The sequence below is a fragment of the Poecile atricapillus genome, chromosome 3, assembly GCF_030490865.1.
Source record: "Poecile atricapillus isolate bPoeAtr1 chromosome 3, bPoeAtr1.hap1, whole genome shotgun sequence".
NCBI classification, from domain to species: domain Eukaryota; kingdom Metazoa; phylum Chordata; class Aves; order Passeriformes; family Paridae; genus Poecile; species Poecile atricapillus.
Window position 1 is genome coordinate 18,261,509 of NC_081251.1, and position 23,784 is coordinate 18,285,292.

General features: G+C 38.8%; 1 protein-coding gene across 5 annotated transcripts in view; it reads right to left on the reverse strand.

The window, feature by feature from the left end:
- Window positions 1-565: 565 nt before the first annotated feature.
- COLEC11 (collectin subfamily member 11) overlaps window positions 566-23,784 on the reverse strand; it is a 39,746-nt gene continuing 16,527 nt past the window's right edge. For 4 of the 5 annotated variants that reach the window (XM_058836700.1, XM_058836701.1, XM_058836702.1 and 1 more), the window contains 6 exons: window positions 22,589-22,744; window positions 16,791-16,862; window positions 6,725-6,796; window positions 5,971-6,024; window positions 4,176-4,271; window positions 566-4,018 (listed from right to left, as the gene is read on the reverse strand). In XM_058836700.1, coding sequence (XP_058692683.1) covers window positions 3,609-4,018; window positions 4,176-4,271; window positions 5,971-6,024; window positions 6,725-6,796; window positions 16,791-16,862; window positions 22,589-22,718 — 834 coding nt within the window. In that variant the 5' untranslated portion in view covers window positions 22,719-22,744 and the 3' untranslated portion in view covers window positions 566-3,608. The remainder of the gene's footprint in view (window positions 4,019-4,175; window positions 4,272-5,970; window positions 6,025-6,724; window positions 6,797-16,790; window positions 16,863-22,588; window positions 22,745-23,784) is intronic. The other variant, XM_058836703.1, reaches the window with a different exon arrangement.

The window sequence follows — 23,784 nt, forward strand, 5'->3', positions numbered from 1 at the left end:
ATGTTGAGAGACCGCCAGCTCTTCACCACTCTTCACAGAAGTAATCGTGAATGCCAGTTTATTTCTATCTTTAGCACACTTTTATAGGGTTCTACAGGGTCTGCGAGCAGAACGAGCTACTATTGGCTAACACACACAGTTTACATTTTTCCTCTTACACACAAGGATATTGTTTTACTTTACTCTCTCCTCTGCATGAAGGTTTCAAGGACTTTAGCCCTTAATATCACGACTTAGTTCAAAGGCTGGTTTGTGCATACAGGCCTTTACTAATATATAAAATATAGCAACAATCCAGTGCTCTCCCAAGCTGTCTACAGTAAGTCAGAGCTCTCACAGGCAGTGGAGCTCCCCTTGGACTCAGACAGTTAAATGTTTTATCTTCACCAAGCCCCCTCCTAGAAGGGGAGTGCATGGCTGCCCTGACACCAGTACTGCAACACACAGCCTTAGCATTTAAAGGTGCAGAGTACAGTTGAATGAAATTCACATTTTATGAGAAGTCATTTGAAAACATGAATAGGTGACTACATTAAAAAAAACAAACAATTGCTATTGTTGCCTTTTTAAAATGCTAAAGGATGCCCTTTATTCAATAAAAAAATAAATAAGGGCTATGGGGATATATTTATGAGGAAAAATTATCATCCAGAATAGATCATATAAGCATAGTCTGAGAAACACCTGTGCTTGCCAGACAGACATATTCCAAAGGCTTCTGCAGAGCTACACAAAATGAGTAATTATATTACAACTGCAGGTTTCAATGCACATGGAAAACACCCCAAATAAAATTAACTTATTACTCATTTAATTTTTTGGAAAAACAACAGTTCTAAATTCCAGGGAGAGTAATGGAAACCTTACCAAGCATGTCAGCAGGCTTCACGCAGGCTGAGCGCTACATGCAACATTGATTCCTGCCTCCAGCAAGGGTCTACCTGCAGGCATCAGCAACTAGAGAGTGAAAGAAATCTTGAAGGGCTCATTCATTTCCAATGCCCCCATCATTTCTCACCCAGTTCCTTGGAGGGGTATGTATTAGATGTGCTGTTGTTGCCCCTTGCAGGACAGCTAGAGACCTCACACACTCTCCTTGCTCCCTTTGCCCAAATGGTGAAATAAGGGCTGCTGCAGCCAGTGTACAAGTATCTGACAAAGAAACTAATTTAGTTTCTACCTCATATCAAGCATTGCAAAAAACATATCCTGAAGAACATGAAAACTAGGAAAAATAAATATTTTTTCCCATTGCTTTTACTTTTTATCCTAAATTTTAATAGAAATTGAGACTGTTTAAATGCTCCACATATCAATGCAATCTTTAAAATGTGGTGTGACATCAGTTAAAATAGGAGCATTTGCCATCTCAAAAAGCTTCCCATCTCCCTAAAAGGCCTCTTCTCATCTTTCTGAGGAAATTGAATAATACAATAGAAACTTGCAAAACCTAGGTGAAAAACAGCAACTTCAGTGCACATAATGAGGGAACTTCAAATACCTGTAGCCCAGGTTTGGACTGTTTTAATATAGTACCAAGTATTTGACAAAAGTATGTTGGAGATTTAAATGGTTTCTGAGGATTTCTATAGGAGGCAGGAAACAATCATGATATTCAAAAGACACTACTCTAAGCAAATTGCTCTACTGGAATTGTTAGCTCCCAGCAAATTCTGTAGTCTTTGAATATTGGTGTAGAAGGAGATTCACATTATTTAATAGATTTCAATATGCAGTTGGAAGAATGACTAACACACAAGTATCGTACCTATCTTTATTAAAAGAAAATAAAGCAATCAAAGGACCCATTCATTTTGAGTAATTGCTCTGGAGCTGGGCTGATAATCAAATACTATAGGATACTATAGTACTGCTAATTATCTTTAAAATTAATAACAATCATATATCTATAGAGAGAGAAAGAATTGAGGTTTACAGAGTAAATGTAGCAAGCAAAACACTTCGTTCTCTTAGGTATATAAATCAAATTATGTCAGCAGTGGAAATGACCAGCACTGCATGGTCATTGATTGTTTACATGTCACAGCACAGCAGAGTTGATATGAATTGGTTTCCTTGTTGTAAGGAAATCTTTGGGGCCATATGCCATATCCACTGTGGATATCCTATATACCAATCTGCCATTATCATCAGGCACACATTTTGATCAGAATGTTATGCAACGATCTTTTATCCTTAAAAATCATCTTAAAACACTGCTCAAAGTATTCCAAGAAAAACACAGTCAGAGATTTTGCAAATTTTGTCAATTTTTTTATGCCTAACAGTGAGATGAGGTTTCATGCATCTGGCACCTGGGAAGATTTAAAGTAATTCATAATTTCTTTTGTGAAATTATACTCTTGGTTTGTTTTTTTTTTTAAATATACATCACATTTTTCATCATATGCAATTGTAAATTTGGTACATAAATTATTTGTGCAAAGTTATTTATTACTGCTATACACATAATCAGGAAAATTTCAAAATTTTTTCTGCTTTTCAGGGGATTATTTTAACAATCTGTATAAACATGTAAGCTGTTTTCTTACCAAAAGGAGCTGATAGGCAATGTGTTTTCAAGAGCTTAATTGCATATATATGAAGTCTGCCTTAAATTGTGGAGGGCTGGTATTTTGCTTGTTTTGTAACAAGATGTACCAAGATTATCTTAAAAAAATGTGAAACATTTACTTTAGGGAATAATTTAGCTTCTGAAATACTTCATGCACTGATTAATTTTTGAGTAAAGAATGCAGAAAATCTAATTGTTACTTTTGCATTTAGCCAACCCCAAAACACCATCTGGATGGAAGCCCTCTTTAATTACTAAATTATAAGAATTTTTAAAGCATAGAATCATGGAATCATAGAATAGTTTGGGTTGGAAGAGACCTTAAAGATTACTCAGTTCCAAACCCCTGCCATGGGCCGGTACAATTTTCACTAGATTTTGTCCTCCCTCAGCACTAAAATTCAATTTACTTAAATGCTTTTTGGTCATACATCTGTGAACAGTTTAATAAAGAAACATTAGAAAATTGGTAGGAATAATGACTTTCTGGTTTGCTTTAACCAGTTAAAAAAATAAAATAAAAATAGTAGTAACATTCAAAAACCCTATAGTAATATTTGTCCTTATTAACTAGAGTATGCAAAATATTTGTCTTGTTGCCAAAATATCCCTGTAGCACAAGTAATTATCATCTATAACTACAAATTTTACTAAGATAAAAGAATATCAGGAATCTAATTCTAGCCATTCTAATAACTAGGGGCCAAATTCTGCCTTCCTTTACAGTCATGTAATCACATTTGTTAACTGTTATAAGGGCAAAATTTAGCCCCAAAGCACATTTTTATCTAAATAGATATATTTTCCTACATTAAAAAAAAAAAAAAAATCAACTAAGCTATGCCTTATTATTTGTCTTCCCTTCTGAAGGGTAAATTCTGATATTTGAAATACCTAAACTGTATTTACAGCTGTACAACTCTGATGCCCCACACTCGCAAAATTCCACTTGTACTCTATAAACATGGAGTAACTCGTACAATTGTCTTAAAAAATTTTCTTTAAAAAAAAAAAAAAGAAAGAGCAGAGCAGCTTAGACATTTTCCTTGTCAAATTCGCACACAAAATACATGGTAATGTGACAGGCAACATCATTCCAGCCTCCAGACGCCACCATCTCCACACAGTCCTCCTCGTCGTAGGCGTTGTTGGGCTCCCCGCTGCGCCATTTGTTGAAGGTCTGCATGGGCGACCGGTCAGAGTAGACGAAATTCCCCTCCTTCTCCAGGTCGTTAATCCCAATGAAGACTCTGGTGAGCCCAGCTTGGTTGATGTACGAGGCAATCAGGTTGTTGGCAGTCTCATCCTTGGGCATGCTCAGCGTCCCTCCTCTGCCGTGGCAGTACAGCTGGGCTTCCTTGTACCTCTTCTCCTCCTTCACCAGCAGATATATCTTATTGTCTGTCTCACGCACGCCGGCAACAGCTGCGGGGGAGGGCAGTGCTGAAAAGTGAGCACTCGCATTTCTATAAACCAACTCACTGCACACCCCAAAATAGCTTCACAAATCAGATGTGGAACGGTGACACTCTTTACGAGCGATTACACCGATAAAATGAGGCAAAAAGAAAGGAAAAACAGTTATATAAAATTAACCTACCATTTTTTATGAATTTTAGTTCTGTCGTCAGCTGGGCTACTTGAATATCCATTTCACCAATAGCCTTCCTTAGCTGACTGCACTCACAAGGGATGCCTGTGAAATGATATAGATACACCCAAATCAAAAACCTACCTAATTTCACCAATTACCTCAACAATTTTATCTCTAACAATTTTATGAATAGGCCCAGTGTGACAGCCCTGGAGAAAGCTGTCTTGCAAGAAACAGATAGAAAATTAGAGCCTTCACTACCTTGCACCATTATGATTCTCAGGGGTGTCTGAACCTGTGCAGAACAGCTCAGTTCACTTCCTATAAATCCTCAGCCCTGAATAATTAGCACTAACCTAAACACAGACAGATATTCTCTGCAAAATACCCACAATATTTTTTAACTAAAAACATTTTCCAGAAATCCCCATTTTCTTTAGTTTTCTCAAAGACTTCTTTCACAGCAAAAAACATTGTTTGCAAGATCTTCCTGAGGAACATATCACAGCAGATCCAAATCCTAACCACATAATGCACATAATTACCTGCAAAATGCAGTTCTGTGTTTTTGAAAGTACTGAACTTACAATACTTCTGACAATAAAATTAGACAATAGAAAAGCATCTATTAACCCAAATTGGTATAGGTTTGACAAAGATAATCTGAATGTGAATACTAAAAGGATAATTGTTACATCTTTGACCACAATTCTCAAAATGAGGATCAATTACAGTTTGCATTTATTACAGTTTGCAGGTCTGTATGTAATTATTAAAATCTGCATTGGACTACCCAATTACTCAGCTCAGTTGTGTAAATCAGTCTAAGCACAAGGTACATGCTGTACAAAACTGCATGCTGGCCAGGTGCACAGCATGCTGGCTCAAGAATCAGAGTGATAAATTATGTTCTCATGAGAAATCTAATCTGTGCACCTCCAAGGCACTCTGTCAGGAAGGGACAAATTCAGTCAAATCCAAACCTGCCACTCTTGCAAGGCTTGCACTTCTTACACTAGGCTGTTTCTCTAGAATATCTATATACCTCTGGAAGATCCATATACCCCCATGTAAGCATCTGAAGGGGTGGTGACAAGAAGACTGAGCCAGGCTCTGCTTGCTGGTGCCCAGCAATAGGACAAGAGGCAATGGGCAGAAACTGAGGGACAGGAAGTTCCACCTGAACATGAGGAAGAACTTCTTTACTGTGCAGGTGATTGAGCACTGGAACAGATTGCCCAGAGAGGCTGTGGAGTCTCTGTCCCTGGAGATATTCAAAACAGTCTGGGCACCTGACCATCCTGAGCCCTGTGCTCTAGGATTACTGTTCTTGAGCAGAGGTTGAACCAGGTGAGCCAATATGGTCCCTTCCAACCTGACCCATTCTGTGATCTGTGCTTTTGGTAATCTCCTGCTCCTGTAACCATGATCCATGGAGGGGCAGGAGCATCCAACCTGCTCCTTTTTGTTAACTGGAAGACAAAGTGAAATACACAGAGACATCCCTTTGCCCTGGCGATGGGTAATACACACAGTCTGCACTTCAGTTCCCACTAGTTTCTGGAGAGATTACTCCTCTGAGAAAGTATGAGAATTGTTTTAGCATATACACTACCAGTCCAGCAACTACTGCAACTTCAATGATTTTAAGTCATTTAAATAAAAATCTCACAGTGAAAAATATCACAGTGAAATATTACAGTGCCTATGAAAAAAAGCATTTATGATTTCCCCCAGTATGTAAACAGATACATTTCTAGTGATGTAAAGTCTTTCACATAAACAAGGTGTTATGGATTACCTGGGTCACCATTAGGACCTGGTGGTCCTATGTCACCATTATCTCCTTTTTCACCTGAAGACATGAAAAATAACATAATGTTAATGCAGCCTTTTCTGTCAATAGTTCATTTAGCACTTGTCTATTTTTTCTCTAGTAAAATTCAAATGTGGAAAGTAAAAATATGCCCAAGCAAAAATAAATATTTTTCTGTCCTAGTCATTCCACAGCAAAGGCCAGCCAAAGCTATGAAACTTGAACCCAAGTAATATGTACTGATATCCACTTCTTGACACTCATAACCTTCACAGAACTAGTAGATTCAGATGCTGTAGAGGGAAAAGGGCTGGATACAACTAAATTTCTAATCATAATCTAGATGACTATCTAAACACTGTTCCAAATGGCTTAACCAAAGTCACATAGGAAGTCTATGGAGTAGTCAACATAACACATCTGGCTCTTAATAGTATGCCAACACATCTTCCCATCCGATTTGACTGTCCACTCTTGTGTGACAGTGCAAAGTTCTTATTTATACTCAAACAAGGATACTCACTGTGCTTTAAGACTAAATATACTGCTGTAACAGCAAAAGGTAACTGGTTGAGATGTCTCAGTGACCTGAGTCTGTATGAGAACCTGACTACAATGTGAGAAAATTCTTACTAAGGTAAACTGTGAGACTTGTTAGCCCCTAAATTTTTCTCAAACATAAATGATCACACATTTTTCACCTGAAACTCAAATGGAGAAACAATTGAATTAGACATACCTTTTGAACCAATAGGACCAATTTTTCCATGCCTTCCTATGCTGCCTTTCTGTCCTTTGTCCCCCATTTCTCCTATACACAACAGAAGGATGAAAAACACAAGGTAGAAATGTAGTCTGATTCATTCAGATTCTGCTATGTTTGCAATATCAGTTTTCACAGTGAACAAAACCATACTATATCCCAAATATTCACTGAACTCCAGGGGTCTAGCTCAATCCTTGTGAAGAACTTACATATAGCAACCTAGACAGTGATTTTATCTTTGCTAAACAATTGACATTAACAAGGCGTGAAGCTGTAATTGTCAACAGCTCTTGGCTGAAAACCACTGGGAAAGCTTTTGCAAACTTCTTTCAGCTGATCATGACAGAATTATGTTGAAAATAAATACAGAGGATTGTTGCATTCAGACAAGAATCAGTAGATTAAAACTATCATGGAGTTGAGAGACCTAAAGGATCCAAGCACAACTGATGTTTCATCTCAGACAGTGACTCCATTGAAACTGAGGGCTGGCTTTGGGCTAATGACTTATTTATACAATATAAATACTGTCACATGAGATTAGTTTCCCTCTGTACCACACTATTAAAGGAGAGTGGATATGGGGGTACTACAGGGACTAATGCCTTCTGAGGCTCCCATCCTGCAGAAATCCAGGCCCAAGACTGTTTTAGGAAATATTTATGAAGCTGCTTTCAATGTCTACTGAAAAGATTTCTTCTTTGCTGAAAGTGACATCTGCTATGCACTGGCTAACTACACAGGTGCAAGGAAACAATGAGACAAACTAGGAAGAAAATCTAACATAGGGATCCAGCAACTGGACTTGTGAAAACTATCATAGCTCAGTCTCAGTTGTGGATTTATGACAACTAAAGATCTGTTACTCCCGATTGCTGCTGCAGCTGGACAGACATATGTATTTTTGAAAGCTGGACAGTTTTATCATTGCTTTTAACTTAAAAGTGAAATCAATAACAAGTTTCAGAATATAAACTGATCACTGCTGGCCTAAGAGATATTATCTCTATTACTCTTACTTGCTTGAAGTATCAAGCAACCCTTGTCACTTGATGGCATGAGCCAGAAAGAAACAATTTCCTCTGAACTGAGAGAGGCTAAATGTGTGTGGTTTGTTGGTCTAACTAATTATTTGCAAGTCCTACAACCAAAGAAAGATTTTTCTTTGTTTCTAATAGGTATCAAATTCAGACACTACTTGACACAGGCTTCCTCCAGAAACCAGAAATATTTTCCTCTTATCTATTCCCACTGGAAGCACCAGTTTGTAATCAGTTTATCAAGTTGCTCTGAAAATGATGTCTCTTGCTTTGCATATTAATGAATTGGGATTATCATTACAGATTAGCAGATGTTTGAATGCTTTCTCTTTTCAGATTGCTACACCTGAAATTAAATAAACTCATAGATCTAATAAAATAAAATATATAAAATTATTTCTCTTTCCTTCTCTCAGAAACTTCCCAGAAAATGAACTGCTTCTCAGTCACAGCCAGTGAAAGCTATGTGCTCTGCTCAGAAGTAAAAGGAAAGTGTGTTATCTCAAGCAATGAAGACATACATTAAATCTCCTTTCCTCATTATAAGAATTGTTCACATTTGGGTTTCTCTTACAGTGACTAACCCCTGCTTCCACTCCAGGGGCTTGCTTATTCTGCTTCCTCTGCAGAATAAATCACAAAGTTTCAAGAGAGACCCATCTGCCTTGAGGGTTTCAAAAGTTTTAATACCTTTTGTAAAGCCCTTTTAAGTGGCCCTGTGGTTGTCAAAAATGCAGTTTGAGGAGTCTTAATGAAATCAGGAAGTGATAGCTGGAAAGAAATGGGGACAATAAAAGAAATTAAGTCTCCATAGACCAAAAATAGGAAATCAAACACCAAAAGCGAATAGAAAACTGAAGAAAGTCATCAATCGTCTCTCAGATGAAGGTAGCATACACTGGAACCAATTATAGAAGATTTAAAGGATTTGGGAATGAACTGAAGAGAAAGAAATTCTAAATTATCTTCCTGGTGGCCTTTTCAGGCCTACAAACAACTGAAGAAATAAAATTCCAGAGAAGAATGGTGGGCTGCAAAACAAGTGAAAAAATGAGGGGTTTGACTCTGTGCAATATTATAAATGGGGGCCACAGAGTATGGGCAATCTCTTCAGGATTAGCTGTAACTGACAAGAAGGTATAAAGCTAGAAAAAGAAAAAGACACCAAAAAGACAAATCTAGCAGAAATGCAAATTCACCATGTCACAGACAAATTTCATTGAATCATGTTAAAAAGAAGAGAGCAGTAGTTTTCTTCCCAAACTTAAGGATTTTAAGACAATTCAAATCAAATTAATGATTTGACATAGAGGACATCACAGACACCTATCTAACAAGGAAAGGAGAAGTGTACCAAACCACACCAAAAGTCTCTTGAATCTAGTGCCATCTTTGACAGCAATTGGCAGAGGATACTTAGAAAAAGAACATAAGATATAGATGAAGATTAAAAAGTCCTTCCCCCAGTGCACCTCGATAGTCTTGCAGCAGTCAGCGATCCCAATGCAAATAGCTAGCCTGACTTGAATGAGAATGGTATTTTTAAATGATATAATGATGCTATAGTAGTAATCTACATTCAGGACACTTCATTTTTAAAAAACTATTGGCAACTGGAAATCAGAAAATGCCAAATATGTCAACAGGCTACAAAACTGCTATACACTGAAAAATCTGACTTATACACACTAATGAAGGTCATCGATTGGTGAGAGAATGGTGGCTACAATAAGTTACATTTTATCATAGAATCATGAAATGGGCTGAGTTAGAAGCAGCCTTGAAGATCATCTAGTACCAGCCCCCTTCCATGGGCAGGGACACCTTCCACTAGACCAGGTTACTTGGGATCCCATCCAACATGCCCTTGAACACTCTTAGAGGGATGGAGCATCCATAGCTTCCCCGGGTAACTCGTTCCAGTGTCTCACCATCCTCACAGTACAGAATTTCTTCCTTTTATCTAATCTAAACCTGTCCTCTTTCAGTTTAAAGCCATTCTTCCTTGTTCTATTATTGCATGCCCTTGTAAAAAGTCCCTTTCCAGATTTCTTGTAGGTCCCCTTTACTGGAAGGTCCTCTAAGATCTACCTGGAGTCTTCTCTTCTGCATGTTGAAGAAGCCCAGCTCTCTCAGCCTGTCTTCAAGGCAGAGGTGTCCCATCCCTCTGATACTCTTTGTGGCCTTCCTCTGGACTTCCTCCAGCAGGTCCATGTTCATTTTGTGTTGGAGGTTCCAGAGCCAGATGCAGCATTCCAGCCAAGGTTCTCATGAGAGCAGAGCAGAGCAGAGAATCACTTCCCTCAGCCTGCTGCCCTTGCTGCTGTTGATACAGTCCAGGATGTGGTTGGATTTCCGGACTGCAAGGGCACATGGCTGGCTCATGTTGAGCCTCCCTTCAACCAACACCCACAGATCTTCTCCTTCAGACTGCTCTCAATCCATTCTCAGTCAGTATTTGTGCTTGGGATTGCCCCAACCCAGGTGCAGGACCTTGCACTTGGTCTTGTTGAAGTTCACGGGCCCACCTTAAGCCTGTCCAGGTCCCTTTGAGTGACATTTTTTCTCTCCAGCATGTTGACCGTGCCACAGAGTTTGGTGGTGTTGGCAAACTTGCTGAGGGTGCACTCAATCCCACAGTCTCTGTCACCAACAGTGTGAAACAGATACTCTTATATAAATGAACCATGCATAATCACAGGAGGCATTTTATATATCTGGGGCAAATCAATTTCACCCAGCATTAGCTATCTTAAAGTTAGGGGTTTTAGTCTAAGATATTTATCTAAACTCCCATAGTAGGGAATGGAGAAATAAACACCTTTCAGTAGTGATCCATCCCACTCATGTTAGACAGAGTTAGACATAATAACAAAGTGAAACTTTAAAAAGCTCTGCACAACAATCAGGAGGGAAAAAAAAGAGTAAACTATTACTGATCTATTCTAACTAGAAATCAGAGTAGATAGAAAATTTGCAAAGGAAACTAAATAGTGAGAAAAAATCCAGTCTAGGAAGGCAGCAGTAAAGTTTAGAGATTTTAAAGTGCATTCAAAACAGAAATTAAAATAATACAGCACATTCCTGGAGGAGTTTCTATTCAAAGGCAAGCAAAGACAAATAACTGCCCTCATGAAACATTATCTTGCTAGAATTATGTTAACAACATAATACCAAGCTTCTTCAAACCAGTGGTCCCCCTAGCCCAAGACTTTGTTTCATCTGATGGCAGCAGAAGGTGCAGTACAGGAAGATCCCACTACACCAGCCACTATCTGCAGTCCTGTGCAGGTGGAATTGCTGGATCTGTCCCCAGCAGTTTCAGAGAGTGCCTTCTATTTCAGGTATGATGGGATCTGGTGATTCTGTAATCTTGATTACAACCTCCTCAGACTACTCTGTACACATGCAAGAGTCTCAGCCTGTCCAGTTTCTCCTTATGAGGCAGCTCCTCTTTTTCACATTTTTGGCGCCCAACTCTCACCTCTCAAGTCCTTCTTGAGAGACAGAGGCCAGAAGCACATTTATTCTTGAGGCACTACACATCAGGCTTTTGTACAAAACAAAATCAGCTGCAAAAAGAAGCTTCCTGTTTTGTCCTTTGTCCTTTTGTCATAGTTTTGTGATGACAGGCAGTGTTCTGTTGGCCTTGGGACTCTTGTTAATGACTTCAGAGCAGTCCTTGAGTTTCAAGTGACAGTTTGGGGTTTTGGCATCATTTAAGTATGGATTAAATTATGCATCCCTAATGTCCCTAGGCAATATATTTATTTACATTGAAGCCCATCTGCCACCTTTTTGCCCACTCAGTTTAGCAGGATTTTCTCAAAATCCTATTGAGTTCAGGTGGAGCTGAAAGACAGGTTTGAACCAGATATCCACTTTGTGAATTCACAACTGTCAATGTCAGGACTTTTATATGGAATACTGCCTGCAGCACTCCTTAGCGAGCAATAAATTCATGTAGAAACTGGCTCAGAAATGCAAAGGATTGATTGATTACATATTAATGAGCAATCACTAATAATAAAATATAAATTAAGATATTATTACCTCTTTTTAGAATTTGATTATACAAATGACTGAGCACTCTGGCTCCAATCCAGTTAAATTAATGAGTCTTCTCTCCTACTTAAGAGGCTGTGCCTGTATTAGTAAACTAAATGCCTGGGACTGTTCCCTGGCACTGGGAGCCAGATGGTCAAGAATGGGACACTCTATGATACTAAATTGTCTTACTCTTCAAGCCAGTATAATCTTGCAAGCTGCTCATTGTGTTAGCTCCCAAAAGATGCCCAAGAATTGCCTGGGAAAGTGTTACGTGGCAAAAGCCAAAATTACTGGGCTAACACTGCAAAGGTAAAGATAGTTGAGTTCCAAGCCCAAGAAGAGTGTGTGACTCTGTATCACATGCCATGATAGATGTATATAAATTAAGTACAATATATAAAAGATGAAATTAAATTACTAAAATAATACACATGTTAAATGGTTATGGCTCTAAGAAAATCGAAATATCTTGAAAAATATATTTTTAATGTTTTGTTCCCTGAATGTTACATTGCAAGTGTAAATCCACCTTCACCTCCTTATTTTTGTTGCTGTAAGGCACTCTGGGAATTTTCACAGGACGGTGCTGTTACTGAATAGTGGTGTGGAATCCCAATAAATGGAAGTTACGGCCTCACAGACTGCACCAGGACTCAGTTAAATAACTGAGCTTACTCCCAATGTGGGAGAGCACAGTACAACCATCAGTGAAGGGGGGGAAAGTTAATTCTGTGAACTTCACACCCCAAAACTTGCACTGCAGTACACACTTTCATCTGAAACAGCCATTGTACTCAACCCAGCACTCCATGCTTACGTAAGGCCAACATAGTTTCATATTCTGCTGACATGCTATGCATCATAATTGACCTATACAATTAATTAAAAGCAATAAGGAAAGTAAGTGGAATTTAACCTTAATCAGCACCCAAAGACATCAGTACCTCTGATGTCACCCTGAAGCATCAAGACAGTCAGAACAAGATTTATTTCAGGTAAGCACCAGAAAGTTTTAAATTTTATCACTTTTTGAGTTACCAATATCTGAAAATATCATGAGGAAAGGCTATGATAAAAACATTTCGCAGCACTTTTTGATCTTGAGCTGTTCATTTCAGGTCAAATATATCATAAGAAGATAGTTTCTTTTATAAATTATTTTATAGTTATTTTATATCTATGGAGTTCAAAGAAACTAAATACATTTTCTTAGATGAACTTACTAGAAAAATAAAACAAAGAAAGGGGAAAGGAAAAAAAATAATAATATTAGTGTAATTTTGATAATGTAAATTAAGATCAAAAGTAGAAAACGACAAATGTGGCAGAAAGATTACACCTTCTCCGTCATGTAAACCAACACTTACTCAAAGAAGAGAAAAATAAAATTAAATTTAGCAGCTTGCATCAACAGAAGGAGCCAAATATTAGATCAAGACAAAAATTATCAGTCTTCAAGAGAAATACAAGGGATTGAACACTTGCTAACACACTGAATGAAATTCAAAAGACTACTGCATAGAAGCAGGGCTGCTGTCCATGGATGTTTTTAGGGGCAATTGCAAAGTGAAGGAATGATGACTTTTGCAAAGCATATTGTTGTATTTTATTTTTGTCTCAGTGTTCCATCTTCTGGATAAGAAATGGGAAAATCCTTGGTCTTCTGGAAGAGAATATACTCAGTCTCAAGCAGCTTGAGAGTCTAGAAAAAGTATTTATGCATGAACTTAGCTACAGGTCTGCACACTACACAGTCTGTGGGGATTAACCAGAGACTGAAAGGTCAAGAAATTGAAAGCTTTTCCCAGGTCAAAATTGGATATTCTTATGTGTCCTTTCCATAGACTAGAAATTACATCTGTGAAGTCTGTTTGCTTATCCAGTCAACACTATGACAATTCCAAGTATACTGGATATAATACCAGGATGAAAAGTGGTGCCATATAATCTAATATTTTTTTTAAGGTATCTATGTTTTTTTCTTTAATAAAGCATTTGTGGAGTTGATGAAGACATATTTACAAAATGTACAGCATTAATGAAAAGACTAGTTAATTAGAATTTATTTTAAAGAAGAGCTTGTTTGTAGAAATTTCTGGATGCTAAAAAGAAAGCAAAAATTTTGTTGCTACAGAAGCAGTAAGAAATTTTGCCTGTGTTGAGTTGAAAGTACTACCTGGAAGAATACTGATATAGTATGCATTCATATTCAATTTTCTTTAATCCCTTTTCTGTTTCATGTATATTTTCTTGCAGTTTATTTCCACTTCAGTGTTTCTTCTTTCAGTCTCATGATATTTTTTTGATTTTTAGAGGTATGAAAAACTGGAAAATGACCACTGTTACTGGTATTAATCAAGCATACCTAATGAGAACTATTTTTCAAACAAATACAAATTTAGAGTATAAAATAAACAAATTAAATGCTACACCATGGATTGGCCTGATGGCAGAAGAGTACTTCCACATCTCAGATGGTCCAAAGCATTTTGAAGTGACATGACAAAATGCCAAAACAGAAAAACATGCAGGACAGCATGATGAGAGGTGTTCTCAAGAAGCTGTCAAGACAACCTCATGCCAAACAACACAGAGAAGGCTGAGGCACTTAGTGCTTTCTCTGCCTTTGTCTCTGCTGGCAAGGTCTCCTCTCTGGCCTCCCACTTCTGCATGTCTGGCAGTAAAGATCTGGAGAGGACAAGCTACTCATGGCAGCTGACAACTGAGTGAGGGACTACTTCACCTGGATGTACGCAAGCCCATGGTCCTGCCCACAAGGCGTTCAGAGGTGCTGAGAGGGCTAGCTGGTGCTGCTGCAAGGCTGCCAGAGTCTAACCAGACGCTGCTAATGAGTCCTTCAGTGCCGAAAGGAGGAAGAAGTAGATGGTCCGTGCTGGCAGGAATGTTGGTGCATCAGAGCACGGCCCTGCCAGTCAGGAGGAGCTTGACAAGCTGCAGAAATGTGTTGACAGGAATATCCCGGGTACAGCCAGGTCCTAAGCTCCTCACCTGTGTCGCTTTGATGAAGTCTGACCATTAGCTGGGTAAAAAACTCCTTTGCATAAGAGGACCCAGAGATTTTTGGGCCCTCATACAAGAGAAGCAAACCAAAGTCCAGCTGAGGAAGGTGTTTTTACTTAGCTTGGAGTACAGAAAGGTAAGGGGGGAAATTAATTGCAGTCGTCCACTACTTACAAGAAGTTTTTAGAGAAAATGCAGGCTTTTTTTTCTCAGAGACAACAGAGAAAGGGCAAGATGCAATGATTACAAGCTAGAACATGTCTTTCATGATGGCACCAGTGAAATAGACTGATTAAAATATACATGGAATCTCCATCGTTGGAATATTTCAAAAGTCTACTGGACAAGGCCCTGAGAAATTTGCTCTGATATTGAAATCTGCCCTGTTTAAAGCAAGATTGGACTAGATGAGCTATTTACAACCTTTTAACCTAAATTATTCTGTCATACTATACTTCAGGCTGCATTGCCTTGCAAGAGCCAAAATTTTAGTTTCCAGTATTTTTTTTCTACAAGTCATCCGTGAAAGTACATCTACATAAGGGAAATACACTGATGAAACACACACCTCATGGAAGTTATAAATTTTTCAATGCATTGTAAGAGGAAGAGCTCTAGCTATGGATTTTGGTCCCAGGGTAATCAGTATCAAACTTCCATAACTGCCTAAAAAAACAACATAACGGATCATGCATCATCATAAGGAAGTATAAATTATCTTTACAATTGCTTTGAAAGAAAGATTGTAAACTCAGCTCAGTAAAAACTAACTCCAACCTTTTGATGACAGGAATTCTGTCTTTAGTTTCAATATTGAAATAAAGGAGCTCAACTTCTCCTAATTTGAACTTTTCAGAACAGACACCTTCTGGAAAACTTACGAAGGTCAGATTTCCTCCTTGCTTCAGGGGGAAAACAAATATGAAAAGACAGAATTTTCTGCAAGACAGAAATGCTACATTTCTCTCAGCTGTATAACTGAACACTGTTAAGCACCATTCCTCTTAAGAGCACAAAATATTTTTGAACAAAAAGGCAAATAAATTTATCACCATTTTCCCATATCCAAAAAAATGTGGGAACACTCATGTTCATCTCTGCCTACTATGGCTTACTGCCTTCCCCCAGTGGTTTTAATTAAGATGTTGTGAGTGTTCAAATTCACAAAAAAAAAAAAAAAAAAAAAAAAAAAAAAAAAAGAAACAAGAAAATAGAGTCTTGTGAACACATTCCCTCTGATCTAATGTCAGGTTTTCATTTTCAGAAGACAAATTATGTAGGAGACATTATGATGCCTTTCTTCATAGAGACCTTTTTTAAAAAATCAAGATTTTTTTTATTTCCAAACTATATTTTTAAAAAAAACACAAGGTGATACTTAAGAAGCTGGGAGGGGACAGAGACAGGACAGCTGACCCCAACTGACCCAAGTTAGGGGTCAGCTAAATTCCCTAAAATATGGGATTGTGCTGAGTATGTGGAGCTGGGGGAAGAAGAAGGAATGGGGGGACATTCAGAGTGATGGTGTTTGTCTTCCCAAGTCACTGTTGCATGTGATGGGCCCCTGCTTTCCTGGGGATGGCTGAACACCTGCCTGCTCTTGGGAAGCTCTGAATTCACTCCTTGTTATGCTTTGCTTGTATGCATGTGACCTTTGTTTTCCATATTAAACTGTCTTTATCTCAACCCACGGGTTTTCTCACTTTCACCCTTCTGATTCTCTCTCCCATCCAAACCAGGGGATGGGAGTGAGTGGCTATGTGGGACTGAGCTGCTGGCTGGAGTTACACCATGACAGTAGTAAACAGAAATTGCCAAGGATGACTTCGTCACCTGGTTATGGGAACAAGGACACCCATCATCATCATCTCACAAGAAAAAGCAGCATTTTCTCAGGAATGACTTTCAAGACATCTTATCAAAGTTACCTTTTTCTCCTGGAGGTCCAACTCTACCTGGACGACCTGGAGCACCTTTCTCCCCCTTTTCTCCAGCCTCCCCTGTTGATACAAAGTAAACAAAAAGAAGAATCATATTAAACCAGGACTATTTTCTGTCAGCAGAAGTGACAAGAATGCAATTCTCTCCAGTGAAAAAAACAGAAGCACATGTGATCTGATTTAACAGCTTTACTTAATGGACAGAAAACAGATTTTTCTTCACTCTTCACTTGATATAGACACTGGCAAACCCTGTCAGTACATTGCTCAAGTCTTATACAACAGGTCTAGTTTTGTGGATGTTACTTAAATCACTGAGATCCAAAAAGTCAACAGCATAATTCACTTAAGCAGAAGCTTCAGAATCAGACCCCAGCTTAGCATATAAACTTCTGTGTTCACCAAACTCTTTCCAAGTCTCTGCTAAGGACATGCTTAAGTGTCAAGTGAAAATGGCTTAACTATGACCTCAAATTAAAAGAGAAAAATGTCATTTTTGAGACCTATAAGAACATCCTGCTACATCCATCATGAAAGGACCATTTAGAAGCATGAAAGCATTAACTCCCTACTCCATATCCTCAGTTATATACTGTGTCTTTTAATCTCTGAGGTTTGAACCACCATGTAGTGTATTTACATACATATAGCTTGTGGTGTATCATTATATTCAGCATATTTAAACACCACTTTCTGTAAAAAGTGTTTTCCTCCCTGGTGCCTTTTATTAAAAATTTGGGGATGCTTAGCTTGTTTTTCCCCCTACAGCTGTACTACTCTGTAGTCTGCCATTGACATAAAATTAAAATCTCTGACAAAAAGAAGGCTAAAGGACGGTTTATACGGCCACCTTGGCAAAACCAAGATTTATATGAGGAAGGAGAAGAAAGTTCTATGGTTTCCACAGAAAGTAAAGTGCTGGTATGTAAAATCCAGAGTTAGGACAGCACATATGATGTCCCAACACCTATTTCTATGGACTGAGCATTAGCTGCTTTCCAGGAAGCTGATGAGAACACCACAGCAAGAAAGTTAATAGTTATCATGCACCCCCACAAGCCCAGCTCTTTGGCATAGCTGGCAGCTGTGGTTAAGAGAGGAGTCACAGAGCTGACATGTAAAAACATGCCACACCATGGCACATTTCAAATATGCAGCCTCCAGCTCTCTTTCCATCTCTCTCTTTATTGCAGACCCAGGTTGACTGTGAGCTGAACTCAGTCCTCCATCTGTTATATTTTCATTCATCAGCCTGCTCCAGACCATCTTCCCTGCCTTCAGACATGCAAAAATAGGCCATTCTCTGACCTTAATGAGGACAAACTTCACATAATCCCCAGTGAATAATATTGTTAGTATGAAACAGGCTATAATTTAGCACATTTGGGAAGTCACATTTTTATTATCAAGTAACCAATAGGCTTTGTATGATTGTCTTTCACCCCTCAGTGCTGGTTATGAGTTCTTTGCTTCCCAAAGATAAATCCTGACAATGACTTTTCCTTGCTCTCTGGAGGCTGAGAGAAGGCTATTACAGCCTATTGCTTTACATGTTCTTCAGAGTGAAAGCTGTGCATTAGGGATCAATAAAATAGATCACTCTTGCTTCAGGCCATTACACTTGCCTGCATTTATTCTTATAATACGATGACACCGCATTCTTTGTGTGGGTGTTTTAAAAACTTTCTCCAGAAGGAGATTACTCCATTACAGGCCCAGATACAGACCAGTTGATGTTTTTTTCTTATCAGCTGTTTTAAGGAGCAAGACCTGGGCCAAGAGGGACTGATCAGTGGTACAGCTCAGCTTTGCCTTGTGTAAGTTCCTATTCTTGCTGTTTGTACCCTGAGCATTGTGCAAGTAGAGGAAGTAAAGCCTGTGCAGGTGTCATGGGCAGCAAAACAGTTTTCTGTCAAGAAATTTCAATCAATTTAATTTTTCACCAATAAACAACTATGTTCAGCTTCTTGATTTGCGAAATAAAGAAAGACATCCCTGTGCCTCCTTTCTGGTCTCCAGTCCCTCAATCTACAACTAAGTCCCTTCAGAACAGGAGGTTGGGATCTGTGCATTATGGTCTCCACCCAACTGATCTGTTGCAGCCTCTTCCACCACCCACAATCTCTTAGCACTTGCACTTCTTGCTCAGTGTCCTCTCCATCCCTTCCTGGCTATTTGCTGCAGCCTCAGCATGAAACAGTACCTTTCTTGTCAGCACAATGCAGCATTGTCTATGCAGCTGAGACAGGGTGAGATGTAGTTAGTAGTGATCCACAGTGTTGAGATGCCCCAAACTCCTAAAAGAATTTAGCCCTGCCACCAACATGAGCTGTGATGGGATCATGGGTATCATGACACTACTACTAAGTAGTTCTAGGTTCTTCTTACATCATCTCTGGGAGAGATCTTTCTAAACTCAGGTGATATATCTTACAACTGCTGTTGATTTGTCTCCTTTTGTGAATTCTCTGGGACAGGATTTGTCTATGCTTATATTTGCAACTTCCTACCATAAGCTGTACCATCTACAATGTGCAATGAAAATAGTATACCAAATATTAACTATGTGAGCTATTAAGCATTCCTGGTTAGTGATAACTTCTTTCCATTACTCATATTCCCCATGTAAGTAGGAGTAGGTGTAAAAAAATTGTTTTTTTTTAATGTAGCATCAACTTTTTTATCTATTGAACATCATTGTGACTATTAAGACAACTCCTACTTTAGACTCTAGAAGGGAGACAAAACAAGATGGCAAACTGTAAGGTTTAAACTTTGAAGGATTGTTCCATGTTATTTTTTTCTTCACAATAGTAGTAACTTCAATTTCATTTGCCTATCAAAAGAAACTGAACTTTAGGAAGAATATGAGTGAGATGTGTAGAAAGGCTTCATAGTCCATTGCTTTTTCACACACAGCACACACTTTTCATATTATTAACATTGATGGCACTTTAAAACATGGTTCAGTCTGATGTCTGCATTCTCAGAGCCATGGTTTTTCCCTTACACTTTTCATCTTACTTCGTTATACTCTTGAGTTAAAAAATAACAAACCCACCAAAACCTACCCCCATAAAAAAACCCACCAAAATAACTACAAACAACAAACAGGCAAAAAAATCCACAGAAAAATCAAACCAAAATAAAAATACCCTAAACATACAAACAAACAAATAAAAACAAACACAAACCACCAAAACCAGTCCCTAAGACCTAAACGGCTGACCTTAATCTTATTTCTGCTTTTTCTGTTCTTGGTGTCTTTACTGGCTTTCTTCCTCATCCATTTCCACCTCCATTCTCATCTCATGCCCCTCCTGATTTCCTCTTTTACACTGTGAGATCTTAATTGATTTTGTGTCATTTTCCATTTATTTAGTTTCCAGTCTCTCCACTCAGTCTCATTCTTGAGCTCTTCTTTTTTTGTTTTTTTCCTGTTATCTCTTTCTGTTCTTCTAAAATTTCTCCTTTACGCTCCCCTGCTTTGGTGTACTTTTCCCTGATTACTTTCTTCATCACCCTATTTGGGCTCCACTTTTTACACCACCTCTTAAGTGTCTATCCTCTGCCATTCACGTATCCTGTGGTCTCACTAATTTCTTGCATTTTTTTTCCCTGTACCTGTTTTTCCACAATTCTGACAGAGCCATTCCCAGCAGCAGTGTGGCACTCTCTTCTCTACCACTGGAGATGTTGCCCAGCAGAGGAGGAGATGGTGCAGATCTAAAAGCTGCAGTGAGCAAATCCTTCTGCACAGCAGCTGAAATTTGGGCACATGGCCACACGTGTGCTCAGTTTAAAGGAAGCCTTGCCCAGTGAAATGGGTTGGAGTTGTGCCAGTGGGGGACAGCAGTATCTCATCATCACCTCTCTGAGCCAGTCCCCCTGATGACAGAGTTGAAGCATTGAAAGCTTTTTAGGGATTTCACATTAACTAGGTCTGTATCAGGCCATTTTGTGATTCACTGAATTTGTACATCAATCTCTCTCAATTTTGCAAGGCTTATAGCTCAAGAAACTGAGCAAAACCACACAGTGGTCTCCAGGCCTCTTTCTGGTTTCCAGGCTTAGAATTGTCCTCTGCCAAAGGGTCTTGCACACTTTACACACTTTAAAAACCTCTGCTGCATATAATAATGCTAATTTTGACTGATTATGAAAACAAGGAAACCAATGCAAAGAAGTCACAAAACTCGTCCTGTCAAGTTCTTTGATATGAAAAATATTTTCAAAGCTTAGGGCTGTGGAGTCTGACCCTTTGACTGATCTTTCACATAAATTTGGACAACATATATTGAACTTAGTTGAGGTCTCCTCTGTAAATCACATTAACAGTGCTATCTTATTCCTTTTACACAGTAAATATACTAAAAATTAAATAACTTTACTCAAGCCTTAGTCAAAGCTCAGAAGGGCTGGATAAAGTGTTGCTCTTTCTAGAAAGAACACCCACAGAAGATCTACATACTATTAAGATCAAAAGCCAGTTATCAAAGTAAATAGTAAAAAATAGCTTTTGGTTGAGTTCAGGCATCCAAAGGTGCATCTATAATAATAATAATAATGATAATAGACAAAACAATAATAAATATTAAAGAATGAAAGTAGTCTTAAAACCATTTGGGCAAGCACAGCCTGCACCCCTGTAGCACAGTTCTCTTGCCTCAAGGAGAAAGCAGCCACAGACAAATTGGGCAATGTCTGGGGAGAGTAATTTACACCCCAGCTGAACCAGTGGCCAAGCTGGGCTCACAATTTAGCTGTGTGAACAACTGCAGAACAGAGCTGAGCCTCACTTCTTCCAATCAGTTAACCAGAACAGACAATACCTGCAGTCCAAACTGTGACCCTCAGGCAACTTGGGAAAGCCCAGATTTGTACAGATAAGATTAATGGCACCAATTCTGGCTAGGTGGGTTTTGTGACACTAGAAGCCATAATTAAAAACTGAAAGGTTTGTTGTATGATTCTTACACAATTTTTTTTTTTATTATTGTTGACGATAAACTGGTGGTTTTCATGGAGACTTTTGTCCTTAGTTAAGAAGTATTTCCTCATGTTCAAAAGTGTTATATTTCAACAGATATGTCATAGCCTTCACAAGGGGAATTATTGTTATTCACTAAACAGGGCTGGAATTTCAACAACCATAATGGATGCTGTTGTTTTAGAATGCTAATTCTTCCCAGTGGTTGATTTCTTATGCAAGATATATTTTTTCCTATGAAAAAATAAATTATTTATTACACCACCTTCTTTGGGCAAGAGTTTGGGGGCATATTCCATAAAATGTTGCCTTTTTCCACAAAAACTATAGAAATGCTAAAAACCTAACTAATGTTTGCTTTCTTCTAAGAGGTATTTGAGCTTTCAAAAAAATCAAAAGACAAACAAAAGACAATAAAATGCAAAATGATTCTTATTTACATTGCAAAATGGAAATGAACACCTCTCCAGGTATAAAGTGGGGCCTGATTTTACAGTTTTTGGGTATGTGTACCCCTGCTCAGTATAAACACAGAGAGAGCAACCAGGCAATGTATAAGAATAACAAGCACTAGTGATCACAAAAAAATCTGGGAAACTGGCATGCATCCTCTGAAACATTTAATTTCACCTTATGGATCTTAAAACTCCATTTTTAAGGAGGCTACAAATAGGGGCAAATGAGAGGACAGTTGAGAGGCACCTTCTTTGTCTCTGTTAAAACTGTCAGTTATGCAAATGAGCCTGTTAGAACAAAAAGATTAATATTTAAATAATGAAGTAGGCTTTCACATTACCTTTGAGGCCTGGAACAAGAATCTGAACAGAGCAGGACTCCTCTGCAATGTGTTGAGGATATCCAGATCTTAGCAGTGACAGGAAGGCAAGGCTAATTAGAGTCACCAGGAAAACCAGATCTCTCTTCATAATGAGCACTTACAGGTCACTGACTCCTAAACAAAAGAATGAATAAACAGTTACAAGAATTCCAAAGGCTTTCAACCATTTCTGAACACATGCAGCGACCCACTACAAACACAATATATATTTTTGTGCCATAACCCACACAGCATGAGAAGCACATGTGCAGCCCCTCCAAGCAGGTTATTTGTTCCTCAGACACACATGAAACAGGCAGCAAGCAGTACATTCAGCAGGGTTTTTTTGCTGTTAGACTGGATGGAATAAAGCTCAGGAGAAATTTAATTAAACAAAATGGAGATTAAATAATGCTAATAATAGGCATTCTGTGTTCATGATTTCTCATTGGAGGCAGCAATCTGGAAAGGTGAAAGGAGATAATACAGCATGCAGGCTTAGAATCACAGAATTGCTTAGACTGGAAAAGACCTCTAAGATCATCAGCCAACCATTAACCCAGGACTGCCAAGTCCACCACTAAGCCATGTCCTCATAAGTGCCACATCTACATATCTTTGAAATATGTCCAGAAGTGGTGACTCAACCACTTTCCTGGGCAGCCTGTTCCAGTGCTTGACAACCCTTTCTATGAAGTAATTTTTTCCTAATATACAATCAAAACTCCCTCTGGCACAACTTGAGGCCATTTCCTCTTGTTCTATTTCTTGTAACCTGGGAAAAAAGACCATTTCCACCCTGGCTACCACCTCCTTTCAAGTAACTGTAAAGAGCAATAAGGTCTCCCCTGAGCCTCCTTTTCTTCAGGCTAAACCCCACTCCTCACAGGACTTGCGCTCCAGACCCTTCACCAGCTCCGCTGCCCTTCTCTGGACACAGCCCAGCACCTCCATGTGCTTCTTGCAGTGAGGGGCCCAGAACTGAACACAGGATTTGAGGTGCAAACTCACCAGTGCCAAGTACAGGGGGAAAATCACTGCCCTGCTGTGGTCCTGTTGGCCACACCATTGCTGATAAAGGGCGGGATGTCACTGGTTTTCTTGGCCACCTTGTTTTGACCTGAAGGTTGTCAGTGCTAAGATCCCACTCAGAGCGGATACCGCTTTAAAGGGGC